Source organism: Anser brachyrhynchus, assembly GCF_964034855.1.
Source record: "Anser brachyrhynchus genome assembly, chromosome: 5".
In the NCBI taxonomy this organism is placed as follows: Eukaryota; Metazoa; Chordata; class Aves; order Anseriformes; family Anatidae; genus Anser; species Anser brachyrhynchus.
In genome coordinates, this window is record NC_137699.1 from 5,168,641 (window position 1) to 5,192,223 (window position 23,583).

Below are 23,583 nucleotides of genomic sequence, written 5' to 3' on the forward strand. Positions count from 1 at the left end.
TGTCTCAAGAATACTTGAGACCATATATAACCATATACCATTCTAATTCACAGAGTCATCAAGAAATTTTCTTGGCTTAAACACATTCTGTAAAACACATCCAGAAACATCTATTTTTATACTCTGCTTCACTGCCAAATCTGTAAGTATATTTTTGTCTAAATTTGAGTGTCTAATTTGCTTCTGTAATTTTATTCTTTCTGAACTATTTTTTGTAATATTGAAAATCCTAGCCCCTCGTCAAAAAGGGGCTAACCGAACATCATTTTGGTCTTGCCTCAATTAAAATCTGATTCCAGTGAGGAAGAAATGCTGAGAATGGAGTGCATGATAGACACATCTTTAGTCAATCTGTTTGTTTCATTAAAAAAAAAAAATTACATTAAACAGTATTCTGTTATTTACAGATCCTCACAACTGACACCATGGAACTTAAGTTTGTAATCTCTCAATGATCACAGTCCACAATCAGCGCCTCATTCTACCCAAGTGGTTTCTTTCTGGAGATAAACTTACTGTTACCAACTCTCCCTCCCCAAACAGGAAAATAGACAGGCTTTGTCAAATACAACTCTTTACCAAGTGTTTTGGTAAGATTTGTTCTGCAACAACAAAAAGTGACAAAACCTATGCTCTTTGTTGGATTTCACTGAGTTACAGAAGTAAAACATCCAAATTCACCACCTTACGTTAGACACCTGAGTTTGTTTTGCCATCTGTGAAAACTATTTTGCAGCTCGTGGATACCCCAAAGATCGATAAACACAACAACAGGCTTCCCTCTAACACCCCTGCAAACAAAACCGTCTTAGCATAAGAAGCAGACTGCAGCAGACTGCAAATTACCTGCAATTTTCCACGTGACTACAGAAATATTTAACAAAACCAAAAACCAATCCTTGTTACATATGCAGAGAAATCACTTCAGTTTGCTCACCAGGAACCACACACGGCCGGGTAATCCTGCTTTCTGGGATACCTAGAAGCACACCCCTGTAATTCGGTTTAGGCTGCGAATTTGTGGAGAGCACTCAGCAGCAGCACAATCTCATTTTCTACCTTAGCATAAATGTCTTCTCTCGAGCTGTAGGGAAGACGTGCCATCTTGCAGGACGGGCATCCTTGGAAATAAGCTGGTCTTGTCTGAAACTGTTAGGCGCCCTGTTTTGTGAAATGTCACACCAAGTACATTCCACGAGAAGGAATGTACGTGGTGTCCCTGCAGAAACCACAAACACCCACCATGGCTGGATATTTCAGCGTTTCTTTGTATTTCTTGTTTGGAAGAAAGGACCAAAACATCCAACTTTTACAGAAGTAACTCTCTCCACACCAAAACAATGGTTTGGCATTTTCTGAAGTTCTAGAAAAAGAAACAAACTCAGTTTCCCAATCTCAAAGGGAGCAAAAAATCAAACGCCAAGCACTCCCACATCTCTCTACAGGGAAGCCTATAAGCCATAACTATGTATCCGAACCTTCGGTGACCTAGCCTGAGTGTCTGTGCATCCTTATATAACAATCACACTCTGTAAATGGTACTTTAAAGCCTAAACTATTTTGAAACCATGCATATCTGTATTCAAAACTGCACAAGGAATCCATTAACTAAAAGCATTTGTAAAGTGCCCATTTATTTAAAAAAAAAAAAAAAACACTCAAGAGCTTAAAACTCTTCTCATAAACCTAAACATCATTAAAAAAACTGTTAATTTTTCCTATCTCCATCCGAGGATTTTTGGCACACTAAATTCATTTCAAAGCTCACATGAAAACCAAGGTAAGCTTTCATAAGTAAACTATTTTTTTTCTTATATATTGTTTTTATTTACTTAAAACTATTTCAGTTTGGCTCAGTGATGTGACAGGTGTAAAAAGCTATGGTTAGGCAAGAGATATTTCGGAAAACGAGTGTAAAAAGATAATCAAATTAATTACTTCAAATGGGAAGTGTATAAAGCAGCTGTTCAAGGGGCAACTGCCAAATCTCAATGAACGCCTAGTCTCTTGGGTGTTCTAAATCTCTGCTACTTAATTCTCACCTCCCATGCAGTCCCAGTAAATGGTCATTTTGTGAAGGGCTTAAGTCCAACAAAGGTCCCATCGCTACTGGAAAGAACAGTCCCACCTCCTGTGCTCCCAGTGCTTGCTCAGCACCACCACTGGTGCTTGTGCAGCCATCCAGTGAGGTGAGGAGCAAATGATTCAGCTGAAACTAATCTCTCATAGGATTTATTTTTCACATAGATCAGAGAAGTGAGCTGAAGCATCAGGCTGCTAAACAAGCGTTCCAGGACCGGTTGGGAATGGGCTGCAAAGGAAACGTTAGTGTCCCTTTCACTGACAGCTCAGCTTTAAACCAGTTTTAGTCCCTCATGAAACTTACTAGCTAGCTAATTTGCGTTCTTCTCATCCACAGCAGCCAGGATGGGACTTCACACCTTTCTCTTCTAATGATAGTGAAGAAGTTGAATTAATTGGCTTCCATAACACAGTCATACAGTACTCCAAAGCCCACCAAAATCAGCAAGCTTGAGATTGTACCTTTAATGACCTGGAGCGGTAAAAGCACATAATTTACTATTTTTGTCCTTTGCTTCTATAGAAATGCTCAGAACCTGGAGCATATTAATTCCTTTGACACTTCCACGTGCTGGATATAAATAGCCCACTGCCTGGTGGCCCAAGCACATAGTACCCCCCTAATAAAAACAGCACCACAAGAAAGAAATTCCTGCCAAGTTTTTAAAAGCAACAAGATTTTTTTCAGAGCACCATTTAAAGCTTCTCATAAAATACCATGCACATGCTTCTAACGGGATGAGGAGAGCAGGCTTAGCAAGTGGTACACAAGAGAAAACAAAAGTACAAAACAACTCAAGGTCAGTTGTTTTCAAAAGCCTTGTTTCTTCTCCCCATACGCTTTACAATCTGAAGAAGAGTTTTACCATCATCTTGCTTTCAAAATAGGTACTGTATTACCCCCAGTGCTTTCTTCATGGATTTTCTGACCACAGTCAATCTTGTTCTTCATCTTTCACTTGGATATGCTGACAGTATTTTGCCACTGCTTTGGAATTTGAAAGCTCACAACTGCTATTGTCATAAATGAGAAGCAAAAATGGGGACTTCATTGAACAGCCTAATTGTATGCAGGCAAAATGCATTTTAGAGCCAAACCAAGCGCTGAAAAACAGCAATATATCTGAATCTGTTTAGAATCAAAACTTTGATTAATCCCAGCGAGTATCTTAACTAAATAAGAAAAGAATAGGAAATGTTACAACACAGAAGCAAATATTCACTTTGAAAGAATAACATGAATTTTAAAAGGCCAACACTACTATTTTCTTTCACACTCATTCCTCCATCAGTCCCATACTAAAGGGAAGCTGAAAGCACTGGCTAACAAGGAGAAAGTTCTCCCCTCTGGACCCAAATCAACAAGCCCCAGAATTGACAAGTGGGTACTAATTTTAGGAGGTTCATTGAAAGCACTGAGGAAAGAAAAGCTGTTTACCCAGAACAGTTAGAGAAGTACGTGACTTTTCTAGTCCTGTACCTGTACTGGCTGCCTAAGTTGGCAGAAAGCAGCGGAACATTCAGTTTGCACCTAAGACAGAGCATGGGATTTACCTGTACATCTCTGAACGTCAGTAGCTGAGCTAGTCATGCACTGCACTTCACAGAGGAAAGAAAGGGAATTGGGAAGAACAATTTATCTGATATATAATTTATCTGATATATCTGATATATAGTAGGCACTTTAAGATGGATGAACCTGCCCTAGAAATGCCTTTCTTCTGCTGCCTACAAATGAACCCGAAAGCAACCATCTCAGGTGCCATCTGTGTTACAAACGTCTACAGTTGGACAAAAAGAAAAAAAGTGCATGATTTCTAGCTAATGGCTTCAAGACTGGATCAAATTTATCTTTAATCTTCTCCATTTACATTTTTAATCTAACTGTATTAACAGGCTTTATATACATACACATGTATGCAAACCTGTCCTTAAATGCATAAATAAATATAAATATTCTACCAAAGTTATTCTCAGACTGCAATGAAGAGATTTATAAGCTAAAATATTAAATACCAAAATAATTTATTTAATCAACAGCTCAATGTTCTTCAGCCAAGATCAGCATACTGTTGAATCCCCTCAGATCGCACAGTATTTATTCTGACAGATACAACCACACAACATTCACTCAACACCTGGAAGTTTCTCTCTTCTAAAACTTGCACGTTTTTAATTATTTATTTAAATTTAATGATTTATTAAATCAACAGCTATATATATATGGTATAAAAATTCGAAAATAAATATATGTGCATATCTATATATTAAATGCTTCTGAGGAAACGCTGCAGCAGCATATTTTGCCAACCAAATTATGCTGTTGAGGAGGTTTATAGAGATAGGAATACAGAGATACTGAAGAGCGTAACTAAGATCGGTCGGTTACTGAGAGCCTTCAGGATCCGATTACGTTAGGAATAGCCAGCAACATAAAGGAAGGAAGGAGACACTGAACACTAATCTCTGCCGAATCTGAAAGCTCATTTAAAAGGTTAAATTAATATCACATGAAAGCCTAGCAAAGAAGCATTTAACCATTTTCTAAGGCAGGACTGCAGCTTGTGCTAGATTAGATTTAGAAATAATTGAAAAAAGGAAGGCATTACACAGTATACAACTCCCACACATATACATGGGGAAAATACACTGAATTGTAATTTGACTACTTGATTCTATCTGTAACAAAATCACCTAGAACATTTAAAGTAGTTGGTCGTACTCGTACTCCAAAGTTGAAAAAAAATTACTTAGTCACCACATTAAGGGAAAGCATCACTAACCATAACTAGCTCTTCGGAGTGACAATTTTAAAACATTACTAATCAAAATACTGGAGAGGAACAAGAGAAATCTGCAGGCTGTGACAGGGGGACGCAACACACAGAGTAACAAATACTCTATCTGATAAATAAACATTACCTTACAAACTGCTTTTCACTTTAGGTTCCCATTTTCAGAGATGCATAAAAACATTGTAACAAGCACAAATAAAATTTTTTCAAAGCTTAGTTAAAACTGGACAGAAAGGTATATGGAAAACTGTCTTAAAAACAACATTTGTCACTTATTCCATTCATTAAGGACTTTTACAGAAGTCCAAGCTGTACACTGGCATTCAAAGGACTTGCTGCAACTTCCACATAGCCTAAAAACATAACTCTTTTACAAAATGTTTGGCTATGTTAAAGTAAGATATTTTCTGAATAGGCAGAAATGATGTTTCCTTCATAAAAACATTCAGTTTTAAAATACAGAACTCTGAGAGTCAAGTTTTCCCAGTTTTAATATATTCCTTCGCACACCTCAAGCGTTAAACTGCAGTAAAAATGCATGTCAAGAGTGTGACAACATACAGAAATGAATCTGCAACATGCAATTATAAATACATTAATTTTCAAGAAATCTAGTTTTTTCATTTCAACAGAACATTATTTGGCCTTCCTCATTCTCCATTGCTTAAAACTTCACTTAAGAATTCTCACAACCATCAGCACACTCAGCTTACCTTGAAGACTGTAACTAAAAGCTCGTTAAAAGGAAAAGGGAGAGACAGATTGTGGGCTTACCTCAGAGAATGGAAACAGTTTCTAGAAAAAGTCATGGGATATAAAATAACAGAATAAAACCTTTAATTTTTATTCAGCATTTCATTCAAGTATGCTAATCTCTACTGTGCAAGTAAACAAACATACACTTTTTAAAAGTTTTGCTCTATTTCCCACGCAATTTTCTCCTCCTTTCTGTACATATAGTCACTAATACTCACTACTGACGGGTACCGTGGTAGAAATCTCATCAGAAAGGATGACACGCACATTCTGGATAAATGGTGTAGGCATGGAGAACTCACTAGCTTTACAACACTGGTGAGAAGGGTGGTGGGATCTGAAAAGCGTAGTTTCAAGATCAGTACCTTACTTACAGGCAACATACAAAGCTCCTGAACTGCCAACTTTGACTTCTGGTTCAAGAGAGGACTGTTTCAGCGATCACCGTAAGAGCAATGGACACATCTCTATCTACAGAATTAATACAAAAAAATGCAGTACATTCAGTTCCTCTACTGTGAAGCATTTCCCTATGCGTTTCCTTCTACATGTAGTCATGGTCAATACTCTTGTAGCTTACCGACACCTTTTTCTTCTTTGCAGGACTCTCGGCTTCCTTGTCCTGGAGGCTGCCGTGCTGCCTGCCGAGCTCCAGCACTGCCCAACACAAATCAGAGCACTGTTTACACATTCCTACATTTCTTCTGCGTGGCTGCAGAACACAACAGTATCTCCACTACTTTTTCAGATGATTACGACTCAGATAACTGAATGGAACTTACGAGGCACGCATAATGAGAGTTAATTATATTGACGTGATGCAACTGAAGTTGTGGTCACACAAAATCTCAGCTACAGTAACAGCTACGCAGACCTAGCAAATCCTCGTGCACAAAGCAACAAGTATGCTACAATCATGTTAAACACCGCAAGACGTGACAAACATGTACATCAGCACTACTGTAAGCTGTACTAACCTAATACATGACAAGATTTACCCAAGTCTTCTGCACAAGATTAAATGTGCATATAGAAAACCAACCTACCATCTTCCTACGAAACGTTAGACTAACTATATATGAAACCTCTCCGGTTGTGATATTCTTCCAAAATAAGCAGCAGTAACTACTTTCTCAAAAGTGAGTTGTTTAGCTATATACATTTGATAATTTAAGTATTCACATAAGCTCAACTCCAACAAGATTCAAAACTGTGAACACACAGTCTATCATCCAATTTCGTTATTTAGCTTAAAAACAAAAGGCCTAACGAAATGCCACAAAACACATGACAAGTTTGAACATTAACTGCTAAAGAAATTACATTTTCTAAAAAGGCACCATTGAGGTCGTCTCGCCAGCTGAATCATCACCAAAAAACGTTTATGTTCATTAACGAACCAGGACATCATCCATTATAGTCGAAGATACAACATACCCCACAGCAACCATCAAGGAAATAGGCCAGCAAATGCAACTGCCCTTATCTATAACAGTATATACACTTAGTGTATAGACAATACAGACACCTTATTTTGTGCCAAATATCATAAATAATATGGTGTTAAACTTTTCCTTATTCTGTTTATTAAATATTTGTAGAAGAGACTTTGTAAACAAGCGAAGCTTTGATATATATGCTGCTATTAATTGTTCAGCTACTTTAAGTGCAGGAATTGGAAGCCACTGATATATTTTAAGGAACACATGAAAAGACGTAGTTCAAGTCAAAAGGTTATTTTTGTCCAGGGTAAATAAAATTATTTTCCCCTGCTTCCTCCTCCTCAAAACCCTGGAACGTCACATATAGAGGATTTTATTAAAGTACAATGCCTTCGGTGAGGCACTCTACTCTGTACACAAAACAATTTTGTCTGCAATAAAAGAGCAGCACATGATACATTGAAAAGCACCGCAGGTAGTAACACGTACATCATGGCCAAATGAACGTTCCCAGGATTTGGCCCTGGCTTTAAACCACAAAGCAGACATGCTTGTTATATCCTGTAATGCCATACCGTTTATTTTGGTAACTACTATATTTTATTTCCCGCAAAAAGTGATACAGTAATCCCAGAAGTAAAGTGAGAACTACTATTTACTCATTTATAGACCAGGATACAGCTGATGAGTCTCCTCACAACATCGCAGAAAGGCTTGTGTTCAAATGTGGGGTGTTCGGGAACAGTCGCTCACACTCTGCCCCTCCACTAATTCCTTCCCTCTCCTGTGCTATAAATTGTGAAATGTAAAATTTGTTTGGCACCATACAAACACACCATCCATTGTTTTAACAGTGAAAAAGTGTAAAAAGCACGTATGACTTGGAACATATCAAGAGCTTTTCTAAAGAAGTTATAGTGTTAAATTAGAAAACTCTTATGAAAAATACTCTGTCTATAAAGCACAGTCTATTCAATAATGAATCATCTTAGCTGAAGATACTGTTTTCCAAACCCATTTGGAAGGCATCAGAAGCTAAACACGGTTACTACTTGAGCAGTGCCATTCACAGTACACATATGAACAAAAGGAATCATTGTCTGGTCTGCCTAAGGCTGACTGCAAATACACTACAACGGGCCGTTATTGTACTACCCAACAGCTTCAGCAATTGGCAGTAATGAAGCTTTAACAGAACTTCCCTGCAATCCACTGCTCGGTTGCTGGCCAGGTCTCCACTGGAGATAACACAGCAGCATCTCCGTAAGACCGTGCTGTTCAGAACGTGACTTGTGACAAGACATTTAATGTGCCTTACTTTCTACAAATCCCATGTGGTTTTTCCTCACGTGTATGGATACAAATTCTGTAGTTCTACGCTGATGCTAATGGTAAGTCCTGTCATTTCCACACGTGTGTGCGTGGGAAGAGGGAAGGTATGTTTGTTTTTAAATACAGCTAGCACAACTTGTCATCGTTCCCAGACTCTCGATTGAGACCAGAAGGGTTTCTGACAGAGCGCTTCATTGGCAGCATGAGATCCGAGCCACGCGTGTATCTGTAGGCACGTACATCTGTTGCAGAGGTCTCTGGACCGCTACCAACTTCCCCTGCAGTTTAGCACCAATTTATAGCAGAATTTATAGAGGAGGACAACACAGATTCCATGAGTAATCCAAGCAAAGCCTCAATTAACACTGTCAAAATGATAATTACTTGGTGCCAATTATGACAGTACTTCTTCCATGGACACGCTTTAAGAATCCAGGAAGCCAAAGACTGGTTAGCCTTTACTCACTTTTGTTCAGTCACACTTTCTTTAAAAGCACATGGCAAACCCTAATCTCCAGTAGCTTTCTACGTTTTTCATCGTTGCCCCTAACACTGTGAAAAGAACCCAGCTTTAGTTTGGAACCACTTCTTTTTGCACTTCTGTGCAGAAACAAGTTAAAAAGATCTAAAACTGGGAAAGTAGGAATACATCAAATGTTTGTAATTACCACCCTAGCATTAATAAATTCTTCCTAATGACTAAAACATTGTTCCCAAGGAGTAAACACTGCGAGTCACCAGCACACGCACTTGCTCATTCCAACAAGATTAAAATTCCGCAACAGCCTCCAAGTGAAATTGTTAGAAGACACAGGAGCCACTGCACAACCCAGATGAACAATCTGCTCAGGACAGTCTTTCTCTCAGCATGTATTCAGTTTGCTATTTCTTTTTGCAAAGCACGTACATTACAACAGTGTTTTCACATACTTTTTTTTTTAAGCCAATAAAGTAGGTTTTCTTCTAAAAGAATAAAACAAGCGAAGAAATAATCTCGTTATAGGCAAGCGAGCTACAAAACCAGGCACGCCAAGTGCAAAAGCACATAAATTTCAGGAAAAATATACAGCACAATAAAATAAAATCCCAAGAGAGAACCACATCAGCAGGAGAATGAATGCTTTTCATAATGAACCATGGCAAATCTTACAGAATAGCATTATTAAAAGTTAGCATCCATGTTATTCAGCTGATGTAAGAAAATTATTAGTGCCAGTGTACCCCTCCACAAGAAGTATTCAGAAGGCTTCAACCACCCTTCAAAAAACCATGCAGACGTGCTGCAGAACAGAACAACAAAACCACATTTGTCTGTTTTCCTGATGCAGAGCGAACTAGAATCACAGAATATCCCGAGTTGGAAGGGACCCATAAGGATCATCGAGTCCAACTCCTGGCACCACACAGGTCTACCCAAAATTTCAGACCATATGACTAAGAGCACAGTCCAAACGCTTCTTAAACTCCGACAGGCTTGGTGCAGTGACTACTTCCTACTTCCCTGGGGAGCCAGTTCCAGTGTGTGACCACCCTCTCTGTGAAGAACCTCTTCCTGATGTCTGGCCTAAACCTCCCCTGCCGCAGCTTGACACCATTCCCTTGGGTCCTATCACTGGTGATTAAGGAGAATAGGTCAGCGCCTGCCCCTCCACTCCCCCTCGTGAGGAAGCTGTAGGCCGCGATGAGGTCTCCCCTCAGCCTCCTCTTCTCCAGGCTGAACAGGCCCAGTGACCTCAGCCACTCCTTGTACGTCTTCCCCTCTAGGCCCTTCACCATCTTTGTAGCCCTCCTCTGGACACTCTCCAGCAGTTTCACATCCTTCTTGTACTGCGGTGCCCAGAACTGCACACAGTGCTCGAGGTGAGGCCGCACCAGCGCAGAGCAGAGAGGGACAGTCCCTTCCCTCGACCGACTAGCGATGCTGTGCCTGATGCACCCCAGGGTACGGTTGGCCCTCCTGGCTGCCAGGGCACACTGCTGGCTCATGTTCAGCTTGCTGTCAACCACAGCCCCCAGATCCCTCTCTGTGGGGCTGCTCCCCGGCATCTCGTCCCCCAGTCTGTACGTATAGCCAGGGTTGCCCCGTCCCAGGTGCAGGTCCCAGCACTTGCTCTTGTTAAACTTCATGCGGTTGGTGATTGCCCAGCTCTCCAGTCTGTCCAGATTGACTACTGACTTTTAAAGACACAACTTCAGTATGAATTTGATTTATGAACCTGTGTATTTTAGAATGCTAGTTCAAGGGCAAAAAATGCCAGTGACTGAAGTAAATAAAGCTAAAGGTCTTCCCGTAACTTAACTTTTCGTGGACATAGATATGATATTTATTTTCAATCTGTAGAATACTTTAATGCTTTGAGACTAATAATGCATGGGTTGATTATAAGAGTCATAGGAGGGGTGTTGTTTGTTTGTTTCACTTCCATTGTGAAATTGGTTGAGCAAAAGCTATGTTAAACAACCTATCTGTGTTTTGCTGCAGACAGAATTGTTGCTTCACATTTCCACTGTTGTTTTTGTAGTATTTGTAAATGCCTTCCCACCAACCCGAGAGCATGAGCAATGGTTTGCAAGGCTTAAATCAACACATTTAAAAAAAACAAACAAACTAAATCCTACCACAATTATGCTCAGTGTTCAGTGAGATCGGAAAGCCCCTGCAGATTAGTTGAGCTCGCATAACAAATCCAACCCGCCAGAACAATTCATCTGGCTTATGTGCTCTTCCTCACTGCCATGTTTCCTAAGGAATGCACAAAACATGAGGGATTTCATGTGGAATAAGCTCTCCCAGCATTCTGCTCCTACAACTCCTTTTTACGAGCAGAGAGCCCCGTTCCCCCATGACAATGGGACGTGGGGATGAGGACGAGCCACCGCAGTGCCTCAGCATGCCCTCTCAGCAGAGGAGAGCCAGGTGGGAGAGGCCTGTGCATTGGTAAGAGGACAGATGCTCACATGGACCTGGCACAGCACGCATCCCACCACACGCTAAGCAACGGCGCACAGCATCCACCCGTGGTGAAGACGCAACAAGCATCGGGCTCTGGGGTCACTGGAAGAACCTGGCTTGTCCGACTGCAACGGGTGGGCATCTCTGAAGGACACAGCACGTCATACTTACCGCATGCAGTATGTGAGTCCAATTATATCTCCCGTTTACGATATTGCTGACTGACAGCGATAGAATGTGAACTCTATAAAAGGTTAGCATGATGGTATCTTGCATTTGTTGCAGTACACTGCAGTACTTACAATACTTCTAGTTACATTTCCTCTGCTTTTATTATTCCTGTATTCTATATAACTAGAACAAAAGGATACACTGCTCTTATGCGTACAATCTTCCATGCTGAATCACCTTACTAAAGTTACTTGTTCCAGAAAGAACTACAGCATCATATTTTCTCCATATCCCATTTAATTCTTTGTAATCACTACCAGGCAGACCATTTATTTAATCATTTATATATTAACCTTTATTTTATTTTATTTTTAATTTATTTTATTTTATTTTAATTATTTTATTAACTTTATTTATTAAAGGCACAGAAGACAGAATCTAAAAGAATCTACTCTGAATACTTAGGCTTTGTGTAACTACAAAAAGCACTGAACAATTCAATGCTAACTAGGAATACAAAGATGTCAAACTATTGCTTTTTCGTTATGAAACTAAGGAGCTTGGAGAAAAGAAGCATCATGTCAATTCTATTTTTCAACAATACACCCAAAGTGAGACATTTAAAAGCACATTTATTCCTTAGTAGCAGCACAGTTGGCACCAAAACCGCCCTCTTGTGGCACAGCAGAAGCCTGCAGAGCCTGTACTCAATTCTTGCAAAGAACAATTTAAAACAAGCATGTATTTCTCAGGTCTTGTTTTGAAGCTAAAATGAAATAGGAAAGCATGTAATAAACTGAACTTAAACTGCAGACATTGTCCAGAATCTGAAGAAATGTTTGAACTTGGTTTCTCTACATGGTGCTTTTGAGTGTTACTGTAAGTAGCGGGAGCATCTGGTCCCTCCTGTAAATCTAAGGATAATCAAACTCCTTGGGAAAGCTGTTCTGGGAACTGAGCACTGGTCCTTTGATGGATTCCTGAAAGGGGAATTATCATGCCATTTCAAGTCTTTTATTAAAGATTGTGTGTAAAAACAGCTTTGCTGGGAAAGTACTGGTGCATTTCAACGTCGCCAACTTGCAACAACTTGCGGGCCTGCCTCCCTCCCATCCCACAGACTGCCGATCCCCAGGGCCGTACTGCAGGCAGAGCAACAAGCGACAAGCAGCATCACTGCACGTTGTCCCCCAGGGAGCACAGCTAACGCACTGCTTATTTCTCTGCAAGACAGGAGTGACCGGGCAGGCCCCAGGTCCGTTATCTGAGGAGGGGTCTCCCCGTGCACGGACAATCCAGCACAGCTCCCAGCTCACTCTCAGATCACCCCGGGCTGCATTTGCCCACCGCTGGGGACGCGGGCCAGATTATTGCTGAGGAGAGTCACCGGCAGCCCGTTTCCACAGTCTCGCTCCTATGGAGGCAGTCAGAGGCGAAAGGTGCTGCTCCGTTCTTCCAAATGCAGCCGAAGTAGGAAACAACTGCTTGTAAGCGCAGGAACACCAGATTTCAGCTGCCAGGGAATTTGTGACAACCCAGACCATGGTCGTATTTCCCTAGAACACGCTCGAAATGCCACACGCAGCACTGCTCAGCAGAACAGAGGAGTGAACAGGCAAGCCTGAGAGCCGAAAACCCCTTTTGTTCAAAAAGGAAGCTAGCTATTCGGTCAGTATTTTTACCTCAGTGTGATGATTAACAACAACCAAAAAAAAAATACACAGCTCCTTCTCAGCCTATTATAATCCCTCAACCAAAACCCAAAATTTCAGCTGGAATATTCATACAACCTTAGAAAAATAACAAAACATTTTAATGATTTGAGTATCTGAAACTATCTCTTTTCAGACAAAAAAACATCTATGTTTGGTTTATAAAAAGGCATTTTCAAAGTTCTCAATTGAGGTTCCAAATTACGAGATAAATTTGTTAAAAATATTTATTAAAAATATTTTTAATAAAGTTTTTACTTAAACATCAGCAAAATTACTTTGTCACTTCGGAAGAGCACAGATAAAAAAAAATGGACAAGCATCACTAAGCATTTTCTTTAAACTGGTTTGTACGGAGCTGTGGTGCAAGTCTTCCTGCAAAGAGTCGGATGCGTGCACTGTTCAGCAGACTGCCTTGTGTCCTGCAGCAGCCTGGGACCGCCTCCCAGCCCCAAATCGCAGATCCGCTTATGCAGTGGTCATGGAAACGCACAAACGCACACGGCTGACACTGAGCATACAAGCAGGTTCCCCGGGACAAAGCCCGCTAACCACACTGCAGAGCTCCTCGGAGAGTTCAGGAACTACGCAGGAGAATCGTGAGACCATTTACCAACCCAGCATGCCAACACCGGAGATCTGAAGGTTTTGGGGTGGTTTTGATCACTGTGCTCATGCCGCATTTTCAGTAAAGATTCTCAAAGAGACGAGAATCAAGAATCATTAAGCTGTACTCTTCTAGGCGTACAAGTTCAACAGCTCTTTTGTTTCCAAGATTAATCAATTTTTCCACCCTTTTGAAATCAATAAATCAATATTCTCTTTCACAGTTATCGTAGTTCGTGTCTGTTTTCTACATCACAACCCTGCTACCTAAAAGGAAATGTTAACAACCAGACACTGAGTAAAACTATCCCATAGGAAAAAAACTGTTATCTGGTCAAAACCCCAAGCTATCAAAGCCAAAGTCTTTCATATAGTTTTAGCTAGCTCTCCTTCCTTGCTTGCAGAATATAAGGAACTCATACACACATATACACGCCCATATAAAAGGAGTGGTATGGGTCAGGAAAGAAGGGAAAAAGAAATCACCAGGTTTCCTTATTGCCTCAAAACAGCTGTGAAGCCACACCTCAGACTCCGATCAGTGGTGCTGCAGCTTTGCACAGCTTCCTCTTCAAGCAGCTTTCCTGGTACATACGGTAACAGTAACTCAGCCCAGACCGCCGACCTGCGCGCTGTCCCCAGATGTCGGCAGCTCTCTTAGCCTTCTGCTCCTGGAAGGAAGCCCTCAGCCTCCGTACCCACCCATCTCGACCCAGCAAGGCGCCGCTTTCCCCGCGCAGGCAGAGAAGGCCTTTTCCCAAGCCCTACAGGAAATACCTCCTCACAACCCTCGAGCAGTTGAGTGCTAAGGTCTGCCATTTGCAGCTTCGCTTCAGTGTGCGCATGCTGAAACAAGCTGTGTTGACTACGCAGGCCACAAGCATCTGCCTCTGACCTCCTAACAAAACAGGAACACTTCCCCAGCAGCAGCAGCACCTACGCCATGGCCAGTACCAACTCTGTACAGAAGGCGAGAATTTAGCTGCCCACTGTCGATCCCTGACTTGTTTGCAGCTACTCCGAACAATTAAGACCACATATGATATAAGACACCATTACACAAGCCACCTTTAAAAAGGCAGCTGTGCTATTTAAGATAAGCCTCCTTAGCAGCCAACCTAAGGAGAAGCCTACGCTTATAAGAAATGTTGATTTTTTTCTCTACGTACATACTAAGCAGTGGCTCATTTGAGTGGGTTGGTCTGCCTTTTTTCCCCAAGCACTCAAATACTTGCTTTCCACAACAGAAAATCTCCAAAGGCTGTTTTTATTTCTACAAGTTTTTCTTTATTTCCAGAGAAGCATTACCTAAGTATAAACCTGTTTTTCATGCCCTGCAGAAACTGTTCTTAACACCTTTGGGGAAGGCAGGGCGGAGGGACAATCGAGAGCTAGAAAACTTGAAAGGCCATTCCTCTGCTGTGGAATTTCAGATTAGGCGTAAACTCCTTCCTCTAACTTTTAGATCTGTTGAGAAGCAAGTATCCATCCTCTTGACTAACCGGCTTAAATAAATGCTTCACCGTAAGAGTTGCCCAGGTCTATATGAACATAAAAGGTCCACACTTCAAACAACAATGGAAAATTAACAGGACAACTCTACAAGCTAGAAGTTTACTGACCTTTTAACAGCTGAAACAGGAAAAAAAAAATCAAGAAAGACAGACAGAATTCTTCCCACTGTTTTCCAAAGCTTTGGGATCATTTTTTTCCCTCAGCATCAAGCAAAATACCCGAAACATTTCCTTAAACCCATTTGTCTCAATAAGCAGAGTTTTTTGATGATCTTGTTCTACAAAGATGGCAAGTGCTCACTTCTCGGAAGATTTTCCTAGTATGAGATACAAAAAAAGCTTCCACTACACAAACCCTTAGAGTCTTTGACCTGCTGGAGCTTTCTGAAGAATACTTCCTTTAAAGGACGAGGAGGAGGTTAGCTACATCGCCATAAATGTATTTTAACATAAACACATTTAAACACCAACTGATTAGGTAGTGAAAATAATTTCACTGTTCAAATCTTCCAAGATGAGAGCTCTGCACCTTCCTTAAAGAATGGAAGCCATTATAAATGCATTTGCTATCTTAGATGGAATGACATGAAGAAAAAAAAAAGTCACATGATTTTTAGTTTTCATACATACAATTTAAAATTCTGGGGTTTGTGTTTGGTTGTTGTTGTGTTGTTGTTGTTTTCCCCCTAATAGCAAACGAAGCACAAAGGCTTGTTTTTAAGAGCTTGATGTGATCAGGAGCTATTCAAAATGTATGCACTTATGATTCTTTAAACACGACAATACTGCACAAATCTTTCCTACACTATCAGAAACTTCACATTTTAATGAGTTAATTTAACTTGCCCACAACACATGGTGATAAAATAATTCTTGTACCTCTGAGCTACTTTGCAAAGTTTGTTTAATGCTTTAGTTTCCTGGCAGGCACAGAGAAAATATTTCCTCTTCTTATTCAGCTAATTTAGTCTACAGCTATGTCAGAAGCTGAGAAAAACTACAGGAAAACACTTACACTCATGTTCATTTTGCAATTTATTACCAGGTAGGAACAGAAGAACAAATTCACAGACTGAGATTAAAAGCAGTCTGAAATTAGAACATGACATCAAGATCTACTGTTTACAGTGATCTGAGGCATTCATAAAGAGTCTATCAAGAAATTCACAAATCTATTTCTATAACGTATCCATAAGAAACGATTTATGTCAGCTCAACTCAGAAATGAAATTCAAGTGGGACCCACATATTTGTTTGCCACGACTTAAGCTGTTTTGGGACCTCTACTCCAGATCACCAAACATTCATTTCTGGAAACACGGGTGCAGCATGAAATAACCTCTGAAAGAATTCTTATACCATATTCAGAAAAATCCAAAACATGACACACAAACAGCTACAAATAAAGAAAGCTACTTCAATTGTTAAGAAAGGTAAGGTTAACAGATAGAAGTAATTTCACTTATGAAGTCAGAAGTTCCAACTAATGCTAAATTCCACAGACTCCACTTTGCACAAAAAAGAAGTTTCTTTGCTTATTAGACAGAAACTGTTTTTGTCTACCTCACAAGTAGTTAAAAGCTTCCAGGAAGGTTGTTTGCTTGTACACAAATCCGTTCCTACATGGCAGGTCCAGATGTTTCCTAACCATTTATTTCATACCTTTTGAACAGGGCTCGACCCCAAAACTTTAGAAGAACAGGTTAACTACCTTCAAACCAGCTGAAAACACAAGGGCTTTCTTAACACTCTTATTCTACTCTAAGTCTTCACGTGGGCACTCTTCACAGACTGTAGCACTCAGAATTCGTACCTTCTTCAAAATTCTAGTCACCTCCCTGGTAGACAAGCCTTATACACCAATTTAGCATTTTCACTGCAAACTTCAGCAGCCAAAATAAATGGAATGTCAAGTTAATTGGCATGGAAGCTGCTGAGCTAAGTGAATAAAACAAAAATAAGTAATACAATAGAAGTGTAAGTTTTCATATATTTGCAGAGGCCAGCAGATTTCTACATATCTCTAGAACCAAGAAACCTTGTGGCAGAATACTTAAGAACTTGGTTAAATTAATCAAGCATAAAATTGTGCTTAATTTATTTTATCTTTTCACCTATGCATTTTACAAAATGCTGAAATTCACTAAGAACGGCATTCTCAGCATGTTTCTTTAAATCGGTTTCACCCAAAACCATTAAGCAGACCTGATAACACGGGGAAAACACGTTCATTATCAGTACCAGAACTCCTAAAGGTGAGATGAAATGACAAAAGGTTAATTTAGCATTAACTTTAAAAAAAAAAAAAAAACTGTCCATATTGAACTTTATTCCTAATCTGACTGTCTGCATTGCCCAGGTTTGGAATCATCACAGTTTATTCAGCTCATTAATAGAACTTCCTATTGTGCTTCTAATCACGTAAATCTTAAAAATTCATCAAGAATAAACCATCTGAAACTTTCTCTCTACAGGAAACGAACATAATACTCACTAACAGGCCATTAACAGTAAAAAATGTATTTTTTGCTACACCCACATAAAAAAATGTAATAGGCTTATTTACAACGTACCTCATCATAGTTACAGAAACCACTCTGGAAAGAGCTGTATGACAGCCTAAACAAATCTCCAAGCCTTCTCATCTCCCTACACAAACAAAATTCTCTTCTGTACATTAATAATTCAAAAAGTCTTGTTGCTTTATTCCTTACATCACTTAAAAACACAATCTGCATCTGCTTTTTTAAAAAAAAAAGATTTCAGGCAGTGCTTCATTCAACTTCTACATCACCTTTTCCTTGAACTTCTGTTGTCTTCCTACCACACTGACACAGGAAGAGCACGCTGGTAATCAGAGACACCCCTTAAAGTGCTAACTGTAGTTCCTTAATTAGGTCTGTCAAGGAAGACGAACTGTAAAAATTGAACTCCTGTTGGCATCTGTAGATCGTTTCCCTGCGACTGCTGCTTTTGTGGTGAGGGAATAGAAAAGTCACGTTATTCTCATAAAGAAACTTCAACTTCCCCCTTGGTTTCTCTCTTCAGCCCTCTTTATTTATCAATACCATAAAACCGGTTATTTGCAACTAATTCAAAGCAAAGCTTTCCAACCCTCTCACATCATTAAATTTTACATCCTGTCCACCGGTCAAGAATTTGTTCTCCTCAGAGGTGGCAGATACATACATACATATATGTATTTATATATATATATACATACACACACACATATATACACACACACACACATCGTTCACACCTTCATCCGTGCCTGCTCATCTTCTCCTGCAGCTTCCAGACCTTCTCATTACCCGGGTATCCATCCCCAAGCTACCAGAACCACAGATTTGACCAGTGAAACGACGAGCATGTCAAGCACAAGAGCTGCCTGTTACATCTACAGAAACAGTAAAAGACTGAGATTCCTTACAAGCAATACTGATGCAGCAAAAGTTGCAGAAAGTTGCTTAGGTGTTGGCTGTTTTTTCCTTTTTTCCAAGGCCCTTTAAATCCCCCAGAAACTCTCTTTGAAACAGTCTACAGTATGCAACACAAACATGGCTTCTGAATTTCACACCAACCAACCACATACTGAAGAACATGCCACAAACGTGATGGTCAAAAACATGAGTACTGGTTTACTTCTTCATCATATGGCATTGCCAGACAGCTCAGTAATTCACTTTTCTTTCCCCCACTCCGTTGTTTCAATATTTCCTTAGACAACCCAATACTCTCTGAGAGTATGGAAATGCGACTCGCAAGAAAGCCTTTGTCCGAGAGGCAGATGCCCAGCTTCTCAACCCAGTTAGCTTTAAGAGCAAAACAAACAGGCAGTGACCCTAAAGAACGTCACACTGATATTAACACTTGGTAAGTAAAGATGCATCACTTCGCATTTTAACTAAGAACTCTAAGTACGCTGTCAAACAAATACATCAAAGCCTGATTTGATGCCTGTAATGTATTGATTAAAATAGTTTCATATGATGATTTCACACGAGACAAGTAAAAATAAGCCACCGGTCTTTTTAAAAAACGTTTTTTTATAAGTGAGCTTGAACTGAGACTCACTCCATGACTAACTGGACCAGCAAAAGGAAGGGGATCAGGCTACTCAAAATTGAATACTGAGACTACACACACAGTGTTGAAGAAATAAGTCTCATTGCTCTCTGAAAAAATTTCAGATATTCTCCCAATCTCCAGAAAAATATGAAGAAAATATTAATGCTGCTTTCCCAATCGATGAAAATGACATATAGTGAATCACACTCATTAGTACAGTTCTGTCTGCAGATGTGCAGACACTGATAAAATAGAAAATTTATTACTCTAAGTATTTGGATAAGTCCCATTTTCTTTCCCTTTGATCCAAAGTAGGCATTGAACTTGAGCATCAAGAAATTAACCCTCAGAGCCCACATCTAAAACACCTAAAAAAACAGCTTTTAAGGACACATTAAAAAAAAAAAAAAAAAAGACAATGGCCTTTTGACTTCTGATCTACACAGGCTGATAAACAAACGCAGTCCCTCCAGCTTTTCTGTGCTCTCCATGATGTTAACACCAACATCTTTCGTTCACCAAAATGAGTCAGCCTTCCACCCAGAGAAAGGGTTGAGATACGCTGCAGTTAAAAGCAAGTTCCTGCTCAAGCACTTGGCCAGTTTGAAGACTACTGTGAAACTATGACATTTTGAAACAAATATGTGGCTTGCAAAAAGCCAGTAGCCCTACATTTTTTTTGGATAAAATAAAGTAGAAACTTATGAGCAGCTATGCTGCTTAGTCATATTTGACAGTCCCGGTCTAAACAGAGCTGCCGGTAAATCACCTGCATGTTGCAACACCAATGCACATTTATAGAGTGCTCAGTACTCTCTTCTTAGGTCAGGATATTTGGCCTCTAGGAAGTAAATAAAGAGTAGTAATAAATGTCTTGGCTTGACACAGCACTGTAAATATGATTTAGTATCACTCAAATTCTTCATTTCAGCAGTGTATCCAGAACTCATTCAAAACTTTCTGGCATTTGTGGTTGTATTTTTTTAAGCTAAAGATAAATCCATCAGAGATACAGATAGGCAACAAGGAAAACAAAGGCTTAAAGGAAGAAACCTTCAGGAAGAAAAGCACATACCTACTACCTACTGGCAACAAGCTTTTGTACCTGTCTAGACAAGTCAGTGATGTTCTTGCCAAGTACTACGTGGCAGACACCCAAAAAAAAGAAGGGTTGGGAGCTTAACCAGATTCTTTTTGGTTTTTAACTTCTTTAATTAGAAATTTGCTTCTAAGGACAATATCTCAAAGCAGAAGTTTTAGAACTGTCTAATAATGCTGCAGGAAAAGACAATTAAGCTACAAATAAAATGAGGTTTTAGCCCCATCTTTTATCATTATGCAAACCAAGGTCATAAAAGAAATTAAAAAGCACATCTAGAAGGCAAAGTCAAAACAAATTAGATTTAACAGTAAATTTGAATGTACAGTCATATTGGATAGCATCAGACGTGATGTTAAGTACATGTGACACTACATCATTCCAGCTGGTCCTTGCAGGGATGCAGCATAACAATACTAAAGCAGTATACTTAGTCTGTACCAACGAAATGTAAATGTTCGAGATGATGGCATACTTTGATCAATAGTGAGATAAAAACCTCACTTTAGTGTAACCCATCTGCAGCGAATGGAAGGATTCGAAAATGCAGGGCACAGAACCAGGGAGAAAAACCTGCACCTATGTATTCAAAGCACACACACACTTCTCCCTTCACCAAAGCACTTGCTAAGACTGTTTAGTATCACCAGACTCATCTGTAAAATGTACTTTTTTATTATCCATTATAAAATGCAAAGATATCTTGTATGATATATTTGTCCACAAATCAGTAAAGTTCTTTTAACTAGGTCTACTTGCTATAGAGTTCAATGGTTACTGATAGGTTGATGAAGCAAACTTCTTCAACAAAAGATGTACTGTTAATATCAAAATTCTGCTGTTCCATATATGTTAAATTATCTTTTTTTGATAGATGAGTAATAAACTAAACAAAATTAGAAGCATTGAATAGATTATCTATTTCCTCACCCGATGCAGTAGACATACTACACACTTCTAACATCAGTCTAAAATGTAACACAAGATGACAAAAACATTTTTTAAGGCTAAATCTAAACCTGTATGTTACAATTGTGTTTATTTTTAGTCTTTACAATCCAGTGAGACTTTCAGAAGCACTGAAACCCTCACTGCAACATACCTCAAACACATGCACATGTTCAGGTGCCCACAGACTCAGCAAGTGCAGAAGTGGATCCTGCTTCAGGAATCAGGCTGAATGACTCAAGTGTGGTTTTGACAGATTCATGTTAAAGGAGCTGAACGTGTGCCAAAATAGGTGGGGATTTTGGAAGAATGATTTCACAGGCAAAGAGGATGCCAGCAGCTCTGGAGAACCAAATCTTACCCTGCTTTCTGAGCTACAACACATCAGTCAAATAACCCCAACCACGACAAAAGAAAATTCCTCTGTTTCCCAGACAAACTTTACCTGTCAGAAGCACTCAACGCCCAAACGACACCTCAACTAAGTGGGAATTATGCTGGAAATGTCATGTAAAGGAGGTCTTGTTGGTGTCCTCAGGTAGCCAAAATTCAGTTTTCCCAACAATTAAGCGTGTCTTTTGGAAGGATGGCAAATGGGGACAGACAAACCCAGCTAAGTAGTTCTGGTGCAGCCTTGTTTAGAAACAAACAAAACCTGGGGCCTCCCCCGTACACTCCTTGCCCCCCCAGGCACGCACACAATGTTCCTCTTGGTACACGCCGCTGAATCGAACCACACACGGTGTTTGCCTTCTGCAGAGCTCCAACCCTGCTCTTCCAAAGGGCGCCCTGCAATTCAGGCTGTACCCGCGTCCCCTCTTCCCTTTGGCTGGGAGCTAAGGACAGAGTGCTTCTCAATACAGTGCAAGCAATACAATTTCCTTTTTTATACAGATCTTTTTTCCTCACTGTCCAAACAGATCACTTTTCCAATCATAAATTTAAAACAAAAAAAAAAATCCAAAAAGCCACCATGGGTTCACCCAGCAGCTTTTCCCTTGCTGCCCCATTTCCTGCCAGTGAACCAGCAGAGGCCGCTGAAGACCGTCTCTGCTCCTGCAGAGCTGCAGGATGGGACAGCTTTCTCTACCCTTACATTCCACAGCAAAACCCAGTTCTAGCATTTTTCTTCCACCTGTAAATTTATGATCTGTTTCTCCACCCATCTACAAATTACTCTGATGAAGTCCAGTCCCCTCAAGAGCAACTCTGAGCTCTAGGAGCCGCTCATGACCTACAGACTGCTGCATACACTCCCTACCAAGCTTTATCCAAACCAGAGCCTCAGCTGGCGCTATGGAACCAGACGTTTCTTTCCACAAAAGTTTCTCCACGACACTTTAGAACACGCACAGCCCCTGCACTTTGCCAAAGACTACCCTCCAATGCTCTAATGGTGGTGACAGCTTGTGCTTTGGTCGGGTAAGTGGGCACGTGGTCCCAGCTACAGCATTTCTTTCCACTTGAGGAGCTCCACGCAACTCAAAGTGGCAATGCAGAGCAAGGACAGAGCGAAGTACTTCACTCTGGCCAGCTCCTTGCAGGTGGATTTCACACCACTTTGTACTTACTTACACGCTAATTGAAACCTTTTATGTAAGCACGGGTCCAAAAACCACAAAGAACATCTTTTGTTTCAAAGATCTCATCATGAGGGATGTCACTGCTCCTCATTCACAGGACTTACGTGCCCCAATACCTTCTGCTTCTATAGCAATAGTCACCACAGGAAACACCATAAGAAAAAACAAACAAACAAACGCATTTAGAGCAGGCCATGGCATCCATGCAGTAAGTAGTGCTTTAGCCCACCTAGACAGCCACTAAAATGCAGCAGCCTTTGACATTCTACTAGGAACTGAGAAGACATCAATTTCTGTAGGGCAAAAGAAACATGGTGATTACACTTATTAATGAGATTATAAAACAATCTTCTCAGATAATCACAATGGCTGAACTCAATCCAGATGGTCTCTTCCCCTTCCGCCTCCTACGATTAAATAATCATTACCTGGGTATCATCTACAGCCCACACGAAGCGAATCCAAGCTCCGGTATAGTTTCCAGTGACAAGGTACCTGAATGGATGCGTTTGGAGAACA

The 23,583-nt window shown here is 40.2% G+C and overlaps 1 protein-coding gene across 11 annotated transcripts in view; it reads right to left on the minus strand.

The window, feature by feature from the left end:
- The window catches only part of PLEKHA7 (pleckstrin homology domain containing A7), a 149,422-nt gene that overhangs the window by 121,030 nt on the left and 4,809 nt on the right, over nt 1–23,583 (minus strand). Inside the window, exon 1 of one of the 11 annotated variants that reach the window (XM_080595764.1) lies at nt 21,636–21,696. The exons of 9 other annotated variants lie outside the window; for them this stretch is intronic. In XM_080595764.1, coding sequence (XP_080451890.1) covers nt 21,636–21,652 — 17 coding nt within the window. In that variant the 5' untranslated portion in view covers nt 21,653–21,696. Of the gene's footprint in view, nt 1–1,059; nt 21,603–21,635; nt 21,697–23,583 lie in introns of those variants that run through there. One more of the 11 variants, XM_080595766.1, reaches the window with a different exon arrangement.